We start from the raw sequence: 13,450 nt of genomic DNA, 5'->3' as shown, positions 1-13,450 counted from the left end.
GCGACCGTCATTTGGGACGAATTGCAAGCAAGAGGCAACTATGTGGTTCAAGGTTTCCGCTTTAGTTTATATTATGTTTATTTTTCACAAGCCAGGTTATTCAAGATAGTGGGCATTCATTTTTAGCCACGTGCTGTTGGCGCGACTCTGATAGACATCACCACGCCAAGGAGAACGCCAACGTAAACTTTATTAAGCGTGTTTGAAAAGCTTCATGTATATACCCGCATATATATGTTCAGCCCTCTATACTTATATATATATATATATATATATACTATATATAATATGTAATATTATATGACTGAGGCAGCGTGGGGAGCTAGAAGAGAGGAGGAGGGACTGTGCGTATTTCGTCTTAAAGAAAGGGAGAAGGGGGAAGCGCGGAGTGAGAAAGGAAAGGGCAGTATGTACGCTATGCATGTACCTGCGTGTTTGTGTACAATGTGCGCGCATTGTGTCGGTGTGTGCGCATGCGAGACGTTGCTAGCGCGTGGCGCAGCGCGCGCGCGTCGGGGACGTTCTCCAGTGTGTGTGTGTAACACGAGCGCGATTCTGGTGTTTCCTATTTATGAATCGTGCTTGGAAACACACTTTACGCCACAAATGGCAGAGTACATACCTACATAGTAATTTGGACCATGCGACCATATGTATTTGCTTTCTAATAATATTCTTGTCCGATACGGTAATTGGATTCTCGTTTGTGAATCATGTGATCCGGATTCATTCATGCAAGTGCGTTTTGAAACGACACGAACCTCTAGCTTTTACTACTCTTACTTCAAACCGCGGTCCGTCCGCGGATCTAGTCTGCGCGGGAGTTACTGTCGATTGAATGCCATACCGTTGATTGAACGGCACGTTCGTACCGACAAAACCCGACGACATGGCGCCAGTCTTGCTGTGCGCTGGGCTGACACGGTCCTGTATATTATTTCAATTACATGGTTTTGCGTTAAGCATTTCATTAGCAGGTGTCGTCATCGATAATGAGTACGGGTATAAATGGGGTAAACAGAGGTTGCATGTGTCTTTCAAAACCACTTGCATAACGAATTCTGACAGATTGAGCCTCTCCCAGGGGTTTTCGGGAACAAGGGAACAGGTGACATTGACGAATTATTTTCAGGGAACAAGGGCACTGCTGATTAGATTTTGGGGAACAAGGGAGACTAACCTTCCATCTTTCTGATGTGTTCACAGTTTTCTGAGGCTGTTTACAATAAACGTTGAAGTATTTCAGGGTCATTTCAACATCGGGTGCTGTAGGCACCATTAGAGTCCACAGTTATAGGTCCTTTAATTTTCACTCCAGCGTCACAGTTTGCTTCCTTCGGGAGTTCAAATTAGCGGTGTTTTGGTGTATTTACTTATCGTATTTACATATATATATATATTATACATATATATATTCGGGCATTTTCCACTCACCATCATTGCCTAGGTTGGCGTGTACTTGCGGTTCGCAACGCTTCTTAAGCAACAGAAAAAAAAACCGTTAAAATCCTGTACCCGCCCCATGTCTTCTTTAACGTTTACGTAGTTCAGTAGCGTACTGATTGGGTTGTTCGACGAATGATGGTCGAGGCGTAGCGAGCGCAGTGGATCTATTATCCTTATAGCGGTGTAGTACCCTGCCATGTTTGCTAGCACCAACCACCAACCACCCACCCATTCACGCACCCCCCAATCTCCCACGCACCAACGCACCGACACACTCACCGCCCTACCCACCCACCGACCTACCCGCCCACCACAGTTGCACGTTTATGGCTGGAAATGCTACATCATTATTACTCTATTGTACTGTGATGCGTCTGTTCGCTGGGGGTTAGCTCGATGAATGCCCGTTGCACGGTCCTCAAATCAATCTATAAGTCCGCTGTGACGGTGGGACGTAAAGTTTTATTATGTACAGCTTATACCATACACATACTCATGCAAAATCATTAATGCGTATACTATAATTCAAATCAGTGGAAGTGAGTTTCATCGCGTCAAATATTATATTATTACTACGTATTACTAACAAGTACGATTTACGCGAGAGAAATACGAAAACGTAAATCATCAATACGTGCAATATAATACAAGCAAGTACAAGTAAGTTCATCGTCAAATATTACAATCATAACAAGTACGATAACTCGAGAGGAATACAAACAGATTTACCTATAAGTCCGCAGTGACGGTGTGACGTAAAGTGCCGATGCCTGGCAGATATGGCTTATATAGCGGCAACGCGAAACCGGATTAGCGGAAACTATTTTGGCGGGAAACTATTTTGGCGGGAACCAGTAAGCGATGCTGGTGTGCCCGTCATTGTCGCCAAGCATCGCGTACTTCGTCAAGCCATCTTTTCCCTGTCGCGAGTTGCCAAGTCCGTCATTGTCTTACACGCCAAGCATCGCGTACTTCGTCAATCCATCTTTTCTCTGACGCGAGGTGCCAAGTTCGTCATTGTCTTAAACACCAAGCGTCGCGTACTTTCGTCAATCCATCTTTTCTCTGGCGCGAGTGCCAAGTTCGTCATTGTCTTAAACACCAAGCGTCGCGTACTTTCGTCAATCCATCTTTTCTCTGGCGCGAGGTGCCAAGTCCGTCATTGTCTTAAACACCAAGCGTCGCGTACTTTCGTCAAGCCCTCTTTTCTCTGGCGCGAGGTGCCAAGTCCGTCATTGTCTTAAACACCAAGCGTCGCGTACTTCGTCAAGCCATCTTTTCTCTGGCGCGAGTTGCCAAGTCCGTCATTGTCTTACACGCCAAGCGTCGCGTACTTTCGTCAATCCATCTTTTCTCTGGCGCGAGGTGCCAAGTCCGTCATTGTCTTAAACACCAAGCGTCGCGTATTTCGTCAATCCATCTTTTCTCTGGCGCGAGGTGCCGGTGCTTCTGTCATTGTCTTACACGCCAAGCATCGCGTACTTCGTCAATCCCTCTTTTCTCTGGCGCGAGTTGCCAAGTCCGTCATTGTCTTACACGCCAAGCATCGCGTATTTCGTCAATCCATCTTTTCTCTGGCGCGAGGTGCCAAGTCCGTCATTGTCTTAAACACCAAGCGTCGCGTACTTCGTTAATCCATCTTTTCTCTGGCGCGAGGTGCCAAGTCCGTCATTGTCTTAAACACCAAGCGTCGCGTACTTTCGTCAAGCCCTCTTTTCTCTGGCGCGAGGTGCCAAGTCCGTCATTGTCTTAAACACCAAGCGTCGCGTACTTTCGTCAAGCCATCTTTTCTCTGGCGCGAGGTGCCGGTGCTTCTGTCATTGTCTTACACGCCAAGCGTCACATCGCCGCTTAGCACGAAGTCCAGGTGCGTTCCGTCACTGTCCTTCACCGCTTGCCGATTACAGTACCTCTCTGCATGACATGGCAAGAAGAGAATGGATATGCGATCGACCGACTGCCGGTTGAGACGATGGTACAAAGGCACGAGCGAAAAGGACGTTAGAATCTGTCGTAAGAAGCTAAAATGGCTTTTGTACCTCCAACTTGGCATGTTTACCGTTTCGTTGCTCTACGAAATTTAACGCGATGTTGGAAAGTGAGACGTAGTTGACAGATATGCGTATAGAGAGATCGCGAGGAAGAATATGAAACACAGAGAGAGATGATGGGGGAGAGAGAGAGAGAGAGAGAGAGAGAGAGAGAGAGAGAGAGAGAGAGAGAGAGCTAAGAGGACCAGGCGAGCGACAGCGAGAGAACGAGACAGAAAAAGATGGAGGGCAGGGGTATCCGAGTGAGAGAGAGACAATGAGCAAATTAAGAGACACCAAAATAGTAATGAATTGGTCAGCATGTTTTATTACGATAATCGTGTGCTACAATGAAAACGTGATGTTTCAAGTACATTTATACCATCAACGAGAGATGTCTAAAACTACACATAATATAAGGCAACTACTGATGCGCTGCGTACATGAATGACACCGCCCGCGTTACATCTTTGTCCAAAACATGCTTCACGATTCGTGTTGAGCGAAGTACGTGTTGGAGAACATGGAATGTGGAACGGTGTAGATCGATGTTCGTAGTTCGTGAACCCTCCCATAGAACATTGCAAGTCGATGTTCATGGTTCGTGAAGCCTCCCACGGAACTGTGTGTTCATGGTTCGTGAACCCTCTCATGGAACAGCGGAGATGGATATTCATGGTTCGCGAACCCTTCAATAGAACAGCGTAGATCTATATCCATTGTTCGTGAACTCTCCAATGGAACATCGTAGATCTATATTAATGGTTCGTGAACACTCTGATGGACCAGCGCAGTTAGATGCTCTGGCTTCGTGAACCCTCACATAGAACAGCGTGGATCTATGTTCATGGTTCGTAAACCCTCCCATGGAACAGTGTACGTCAATATTGTGGTTCATGAACCCTCAGATGGAACAGTGTGAGTGAATGTTCATGAACCTTTAGATAGAGCAGTGTGAATTGATGTTCGCGATCCCTCAATCGTATCAGCGCAGATCGATCATACTCCTGCTTAGTTCACAGAACATCAGCGGCAAACAAACGCCGGAACATCACGTTGTTCCTCCGTTCCTGATCGTCTGTGATGTCTTCATCGGTGCTGCACGATAGAAAATAACAAGTTTTCACAACTCATGCAGGTGACAACTAAAATTGCTCTCAATATATTATGAGGAGCACATGAACTTTCTTCACGTGCTCTTTCTTATTATTAACAGTGTGAAAGGCAATAAACATATTCGAAGACGTACAAAATGGTCAGATAAAATCATGTTGTGGATGGGGTATTCACTTCCAAAGCTGTTTGTTTGCCAGTTACAGCAACTTAACCAATGGTTAAAATGATGAGGATTATTATGTGTGGGGCATGGCAAAGAATTCTTCAATTATCGCCTGCTACCTATCTACGTATACAGCAGATCATTAAAAAATTTACAGATCTTCATTTTGAACTAATACTTCCCTTACATAACTTCCTTCCCCCGCTCCTCACTGCAGTTAGAAAAATGCGAGCCTCAACCAGCTGTAGCTACCAATCTCTGCAGCACCACTTAGCAACTTAGACTCACCTTTCATCTTCAATGTCACGCTTACCAAATCCTCGCGCAGTCTGCATGGCGGATGTCTTGAAACCTCGCCTGTTCACGTACCTGCGAGAGCGAGAATATCGTAAAACCCACCAACAACACTCGCGTTAACCAACAAACATAGTGATCGATGGCATTTACAGCAGTTCAATCCGTTGAAAGCTCTCTAAATATTAAATTACATGTATATATAATAATAATAACATCTCTATATAATATATATAATTTAAGCCGCAACGCAGTTATGTTTGTCGTTTCTGCATGGGATATTGTGAACCTGGTACTATACTAGCAGATTCTATACCAAGATATGGCTTACACTAAACACGTCATGTGCGATTTATCTAAAAAATATTATACGATTTATCTATAATGAACGATTTATTTATCTACGGAACGTGCCTGGCACTGTGGCAGTCAAGGTACAAGACCCCCGGGGTGTCAGCCCTGTGGGATGATCATGGATTATTATAGGAGAGAGGCGATTTTCTGACGCGGTAATCTTCGCCACGGTGAGGAACAAACCCACGCCACCGATCTCAGTGTATAGCCCGTATGTCGGGCACCAACATAGGCTTATCCATATTTGTTAAATCCACCCATATTTGTAGATATAATGACGATAAATAGGCCTTAATATGGGCGATAATTTTAGCAGTGGGGTGATGTTAGAAAAGTAGAACAGCCGAATTCCCGCGGATGTAGCCATCTAGCGGGCAAGAGCCAAAACTTTGTTAATACCAGGTTACACTTTTTAAACTATGCCTAATTTATACATTTTTTAATGCACTCAGTTGTCAGTTGAATCTCGAAAGCCGCACAACACACACTTTTAGTGGTTCATTTTCGTTCATTTGTATTTTTAAAATTGTAATTTGTCTGTGTATACATTCGGACATAATGTATAACATGGCATAAAGAATTAAGTTTGTTAAAATCAGGTGCTATTCATCTTTTTGATAATTTCATCTATGGTGACTTCACTGGTGCAGAACTCTGCGAAATTGACCAACTAATTTGGTTAAAATGAGGTGATATCTATACGTTTGGAGAAATATTAACTTTTTAAAATCTGCTCATTATTTTACGATGAAAGTGACCCTGAACTGATACCGTGCTATATTGGCGGGTTTAGTTAATTGACCTATGTATTTAGTTTAGTTTAGTTTTCATGTATTATTTTGATGTAAAGCGAATCCCAATCATAAGAGAGACACGTAACAGATGTCACCAATTGTGTATTTAAAAGGCGAGACGAGGCTTGCAGGGCCAGAGAGGCAACTTGGCGCAATTTCATAAAAATGTTGTATATTCAGAAGCTTTGACTACACAGAATCATAGAATCGTTCGAACTGTTTTTGTCAGAATATTGCTTATTGATTGTTTTTCTGTTACTAATCTATCCTTAGAATTAAGTAAGAAATGTTATAAAAAGGTAAACCGAGCCACCCGCTACCCTAGAGTGTCGGCTGAGAATTAGCCTTGCGTGTATACCATGCTGGTGGGAGGGTGATTACTGTCTTCTATATTCATCCCGGAATCTCTACCCGTAGATTGAGTCCGTGTGGCTGGATAGTGGTTAGATTGTGAATCCAGTACGCTTCTCTTTCCTTTCTGACGGGGATCGTATGGGTGAAGGGGGGGGGGAATATTTTAGAATTAAGTAAGTACAGATGTGGCTGAATTTGCTCTTAAAAGTTGTTCCTACGCGTTTTTCCCCGAGCAACGCCGGAATATAGCGAGGAAGGAGGGGCTTAAGGGGGAAGGGGACCCCTACATTCCTAGGGTATGTGCATAGCTCAACCTTAGGTAATGTGAGGTATGGATGCTGGGAGGGTTAGGTCTGTGCCACCTTAGGTATGGTGGGCTATGATCGCTGGGTGGGAATGGGTATGTGCTCCCTCGCTGCAGCCCTCTGGGTTTGCTATCACAGACTCAAACATACAACGGTGGCAGTAAGCACAATGTAAAACAGTAGAGCTAGTTATCCATACACGCACGCACGCACGCACGCACGCACACACACACACGCGCGCGCGCACACACATACACAGGTTCAGCAGGTGGGTGTCAGAGTGCACGATGGAATTCGACGATACAAATTGACGATACTCAAAGATATCCTAGAAATAGCGTAGGATTAATGAAATTCCTAGGTTGTTTAGTTATTAATTGTTAAAAAACAAACACATCAATTGTTCTAGTCCGCACACACGACACTTACAGAGCTTCGTCCCGTAGCCGATCCATCGCCATGCCATCCACGTCTCCTCCTCCTCCTCCAACTCCTCCGTCGCGCTTCCCAAATCCGCGGGCCGTCTGCATGGCCGACGTCCGCCACCCCCTCCGCTCACGTCCGCTCGCCAGCGACGCGAACGTCGCCACACACGCCAGCGACAGCATCACCACCAGAGAGAGCTTCATGTCGGCGAAGGCTATAAGGGGAAGCGGAGTCGGGGTGGATTATGTCATAGATTGAGAATATCTTACGGTTATTCTTAGTCAATAGTTATATATGCTCGCTGCTAGAGAGATATAGCGCAGGTAGACATGGTGATGGGGGGGGGGGAGGTACTGCCAGATACAATATGTGTATGATGATAATTTGTACTATCATAATACATGACAAAGAATCATGAGCGAAACTGTTCGACGAAAATGTTGCTGGTACTGGTCCCCTGATTGTCACCTTCAATTTCAAAGTAGCAAAGTGATGAAAAGGCTGGTAGCAAAGTGATGGAAAGGCTGGTAGCCAAGGAAAGTATAGGACAGCCAACGACAGTCTATGACAGTGAAAGACAGTCTACGACTAGTTAAAGGCAGTCAAGAACAGAGCCAAGGCGCAGTCGAGTCGCACACCTTATTTTATATGATCTCTAGCAACGAGTAAGGTTGAAAGGCCCTTTTAGCACTACATAGTTTTCACCGCTCTGCATTACAAGATGTAGTGTGGTAGCAATGAAAGCACGAACGACACAGTGCTGGCTAACTAAAGCTACTGGCCGTACAAGTATATATGTCGAAGGATTCCGCGTTTGATATCAACTCCGATTAATAAAAGCAGGTGAAATTCACACGCAGTCAGACCTGGAAGACGGAAGCCAACCCCTCGACGTACGCAGGAACGTCAACCGACCCAACAAAGTATATTTGATCTCTCTATGCTAAGTGGATCGCGTAACCACGTAATATATATATATATATATATATTACATCGCAGTCTACTTTAGCTATAATCCTCGATCACAACATTGCTCTTCTTCAATACAGCCTACCTTTGTATCACCCACTGGACAAACAACATAGGTGGGTGTATAGCCTATATTTGTACCAAACACTGGGCGTCTTGTTACCTTTGCATCAGACAGACTGGGCAAGGGCGTAGCTACCATAACGCAGATACGTAGTTGCGTACACATCATTTCACCAAACTTTTTTTTATCGCAGAGAGAGAGAGAGAGAGAGAGAGTCAGTCAGTCAGACTAAATTGTTTACTACACATTGAATAATGAACGCGACTTACACAATGCCGTGATGTGCAGTGAGGGATGTGAACACACACGCGCCCACACGCATACGCTCGCGAGCACGCGCGAAAGCGCACAGAGAGAGGGAGAGAGAGAGAGAGAGAGAGAGAGAAAGAGAATGAGAGTTTAAGAATGTGCGTTAATTCAACGTCTTGATAATAAAACGAAAAATTACATGATTAGTTATAGTGATCGTTAGTGATCACATCTTGTTGCTAATGACGAGAATAGTTCTACTAAAAAGATTATTGTCGTAGTCAGAATGAAGGCTGTACATTTACTCAAAAGTGCCTCAAATACCATCTCCTGCAATCTACATTTTCAACATTTTCTGGGGGAAGACCCCCAGACCACCCCGCCGGTGTGCGTACACATCCATTTTACCTTAGCTACGCCCCTGCTGGGCATCACCCTACCTTAGCATCAAACACTGGGTGTCATGTTACTTTCGTATCACACGCTGATTGTCAGCCTAACTCAGTCGCACCATCGATATATACAAACACATACTGGGTAAATTTCATCCTACCTTGGCACACGTTGATGGTTTTAGTTTCCATGAGAGTGACGATGACAGCTGGAGTAGGTGACAGAGATAGCGTCTTTTTCTCGCAATCTCTCTCGTTCGTCGTTCTATGCTAGCGCGCACGTATATATATATACACACGCACATACCGGGTGAGTGTCATCCTACCTTGGCACACGTTGATGGCTTTAGTTGCGATGGGAGTGACGATGACAGCTGGAGTAGGTGACAGAGATAGCGTCTCTTTTTCTCTCACTCTCTCTCTCTCTCTCTATCTTTCTCATTCGTCGTTCTATGCTAGCGCGTACGTATTTACACACGCACATAGTGATACCGAGTGAGTGTCATCCTACCTTGGCACACGTTGATGCTTTTAGTTGCGATGAGAGTGACTATGACAGATGGAGTAGGTGACAGAGATAGCGTCTCTCTCTCTCTCTCTCTCTCTCTCTCTCTCTCTCGTTCGTCATTCTATGCTAGCGCGTACGTATATATACAAACACATACTGGGTAAGTGTCATCCTACCTTGGCACACGTTGATGGTTTTAGTTGCGATGAGAGTGACGATAGCTTCTCTCTCTCTCTCTCTCTCGTTCGCCGTTCTATGCTAGCGTGTACGGGCGGCGGGTCGGGCTTTTATGCATCGGCTCGCGCTAGAGTCGGTTTTAATCAGAGCGGCGGGGAGCAACGAGACGAGACGATGGCGTAGCAAAGAATTTCACGCCTCCCCTGCGCCGCTACGAACTCTAATCAACCCCACGGTGAAGCCCTAATGAAGCCCACACGCGGGCTGCAGCATCCTCATCCTCTGTGTTCGACTGGGTGGTTGTGTGGGTGTGTGGGGGGGGGGAGACCGGGTTCTCCTTTCTGCGTAGTTACGTCGGGGGCATAATTGCGTGCTTACTGACCTACGAACGACTTCGCGAAAAGACGAACAAAGCAATCGGCGACGCAGTGTAGACATGAGCATCGAGAGAGCGAGAGCGCGTTCGAGCGCAAATTTATTTAGAATACGATTCAACCCGGGCGCGTACACGTTATTTTCGACATTTAATTTTCACGCGCGAGACGAGCGACCGCCACACGGAATAAAAACGGAAACCAAATGGAATTAAAAAAAGGGAAGCGTTCGAATTGATGCCGCGAAACCATTCCTCTCGCGAGAAATGCCGATCTGTGTGTGCGCGCCACACAGGCGTGTTCGACAATTGTTCGACGTCATTCGCGGAACATCAGCACGTGCGTTCCGAACCACAGATGAGCGATCGGCTCGACGGCAGTGGGACCGGACGACGTCGTCAGCTGCCGGCAATCCGGGAATCTTCCCGCTGCGATGCAACGCTGCGTTTTAGATCGGCGAGATCGTCGTTCCACTGTAGCGAACGCCGGATCGCGACGAAGAACATGTGGTAGTGGTGCAGGTTGTGCCTGTGAGAGAGGAGAGATAAGGAACATGTGGTAGTGGTGCAGGTTGTGCCTGTGATAGACGAGAGATAAAGAACATGTGGTAGTGGTGCAGGTTGTGCCTGAGATAGACGAGAGATAAAGAACATGTGGTAGTGGTGCAGGTTGTGCCTGAGAGAGACGAGAGATAAAGAACATGTGGTAGTGGTGCAGGTTGTGCCTGAGATAGACGAGAGAGAAAGAACATGTGGTAGTGGTGCAGGTTGTGCCTGTGAGAGACGAGAGATAAAGAAGATAAGCGATAAAGACAAAAAGAAAGATAAAGACATTATAGACTATAGAGAGATGAAGACAAAAAGAGAAAAAGACGATAGAGAAAACCCGACGTGAGAGAGATTCCCTGGAGCGGCAGAGCGCGGCTGGTAACACCGCTGCACTGCGATCGATGTAAATGAAAAAAAATGTAAATCGATCAAGTGTAGATTAATGTTGTCAGAGTTCGTGAGCAGCAAACGCAGTGCAAACGTTTGAAGAGACGCAACCAGCGAAAAAAATCGGGAATCGCAGACAAAACTTTCAAAATGTTTTGTCTTGGTCTGAAAGAGACCAAGAGCTCAATATGACTAAGAGAATAATACCTAATCAGATCTAGAATGAAAACTATGTGAATATATATGCAGAGAAGTGCAAGAAGTTGTCTGCGGATTACGACGCCCCACGATAATCTCCGATCACACCGACAATTAACCGCCCGCACGATTCCGGTCCGATCGACCTTCACGTGACCTCGCAACGACCCCTTACATCATCAGCAGGATCTTGCCGAGGAGTTCGCCGACGTTGATCAGGTGGTGGACGTACGCCCGCGTGTACGTCGTGCACGTGTAGCACTCGCATCCCGCCACCAGGGGGCGCAGGTCATCGCTTAACCTGCAAAGAGCGGGAGTGCTGAGAAGAGTCGGCAGGTGTACCGACAGACAGTGACAATCGTATTTAATGCGTCAGAAATTATTATTTGTCAATTAAAAATCGAACTTCTGTGTCATGAGATGATATATGTTGGTAATATAAGGCTACATACTTCACTGTGAACTGCTCACTCCAGCAACACATATATGTATAATATCATGCAGTTATATCTACACAACACAATACATCTAACCACTACCGTACAATATCACGAACATTTCCATTGTATAGGTATGTTGATGCTAATAAAATTCATTGGTATAACAAAACGTCATATATCAGTATAATAAAATAGCATATGCACTATCACACAAACAATCAATATAATTTATTATTTAATTATAGTATATATCAATATTATGAAATCACTCTGCTACTTGTACACGAACCTTTTGTCGTCCAGCTGAATTTTCCAAGATGGAGACACATCTGTCTCATCAGCTCTCTTCAAATCTGCAGCAGAGGTGCCATCTATTCCAAAATGGAACGTCAAAGCCGCCGATTGGCTGGTTACTAAGAACGGATAGCTGATGGACCGAGTTAAGGAATTGCTTTTGTAAAAGCCACAAACTCTGCCAAACATCACACCTTAAAGTTGATAAACCTCGCAACTAAATGCATATATATATACCTACTGTGAGCTTGCATATGTTGCAAACATTCACTACAACTCATTTGTATTGCTACTTTCATAACATTTCTTCTCAAAAACCAAACGAAAATACTTCTATTGCGAACGTAGCGCCACAGTGATGTTTACACATCCGGGACACAGCGAAGCAATCGGCTTAATTCATTAACAGTTCCTTTCTATGATAAAACAAGTTATAATTGATTATTCGATGTTTATTCAGTACAAAATTGTGAAATTTGTTTAAATCATATCGTTATCTATATTACTTATGCAATCAGGAAACAAATATAGTGTTTTCGTTCCAGGAACTATTTGTGCCAGCATAGGGCCACTGCTAGCTGCGTAACAAACCCGCGTCCGACAAACTTTTCAAAATAGTCAACTTCAGAGCATATTTCTGGCTCAATGAGAACATTTCGTGATGTTTGCACACTACAAGTATGCTCACAGTAGGTCTATAGAGGCTTTTTGTTGCGAGGTTTATCCATTTTAAATATCAACTATCACTTTCATTAATTGTACCCATGCAGTTGTTCGTTCAAACTTGGCTATTTTTGCGACGGAATTCTTCAGGTTAAGTAATTAATTAGAAGTAATATTCAAGCATAAGTGAGACGTGAATAAGGAATCTTCAGGTTAATTAATTAATTAGATATAATTAATTAGAAGTACTATTCATGCATAGGTGTCGCGTGCATATGGAATTTTTCAGGTTAACTAATTAATTAGAGATAACTAATTATAAGTATTATTCAAGCATAGGGGTCACGTGAATATGGAAATATTCAGGTTAAGTAATTAATTAGAGCTAACTAATTAGAAGTATTATTCAAGCATGGGTGTCACATGAATACAGAATTCTTCAGTTTACCTAATTAATTTAAGATAATTAATTAGAAGTATTATTCAAGCATAGGTGTTGCATGACTATTGAATTCTTTAGATTAACTAATTAATTAATGACAATTAATTAGAAGTATTATTCAGGGACAGGTGTGCGTACAAGGATACGACGAGTCAAACATGTCAATGCCAAGCTCCACGGCTTCCAGGATGCTTCCGGGATTCAGCGGACCGGGAAGAAGCCTCGGTTTATCATCCGGCAGCTCATCCTGTTCGACGACAACACGATAAAATATGTATTACGACTATTTCGGTAAAAATAATTACTACATAGTTATGCTCGATCCTGCATCATGCGTGTACACGTGCGTGCTTATGTGCATTGCTGTGTGTGTGTGTGTGTGTGTGTGTGTGTGTGTGTGTGTGTCTGTGTGTGTGCGTGCGTGCGTGCGTGTGTGCGTGCGTGTGCATGTGTGTGCATGTGT

At 44.4% G+C, this 13,450-nt stretch overlaps 1 protein-coding gene across 1 annotated transcript in view; it reads right to left on the bottom strand.

Annotated features, from left to right (window-relative positions):
* Positions 1-3,784: 3,784 nt before the first annotated feature.
* Positions 3,785-13,450, bottom strand: part of LOC106814185 (queuine tRNA-ribosyltransferase subunit QTRTD1-like) — a 22,331-nt gene continuing 12,665 nt past the window's right edge. The window contains exons 8-14 of the mRNA XM_014818484.1: positions 13,134-13,234; positions 11,878-12,015; positions 11,324-11,449; positions 9,641-10,543; positions 7,286-7,496; positions 5,044-5,124; positions 3,785-4,574 (exon numbers count right to left, since the gene is read on the bottom strand). Of these exons, the coding sequence (XP_014673970.1) occupies positions 10,414-10,543; positions 11,324-11,449; positions 11,878-12,015; positions 13,134-13,234 (495 nt within the window). The 3' untranslated portion in view covers positions 3,785-4,574; positions 5,044-5,124; positions 7,286-7,496; positions 9,641-10,413. The remainder of the gene's footprint in view (positions 4,575-5,043; positions 5,125-7,285; positions 7,497-9,640; positions 10,544-11,323; positions 11,450-11,877; positions 12,016-13,133; positions 13,235-13,450) is intronic.

Source organism: Priapulus caudatus, unplaced genomic scaffold (assembly GCF_000485595.1).
Source record: "Priapulus caudatus unplaced genomic scaffold, Priapulus_caudatus-5.0.1 Scaffold880, whole genome shotgun sequence".
NCBI classification, from domain to species: domain Eukaryota; kingdom Metazoa; phylum Priapulida; class Priapulimorpha; order Priapulimorphida; family Priapulidae; genus Priapulus; species Priapulus caudatus.
The sequence above is the reverse complement of the archived record's forward strand: the minus strand, read 5'-3'. Positions and strand labels throughout refer to the sequence as shown.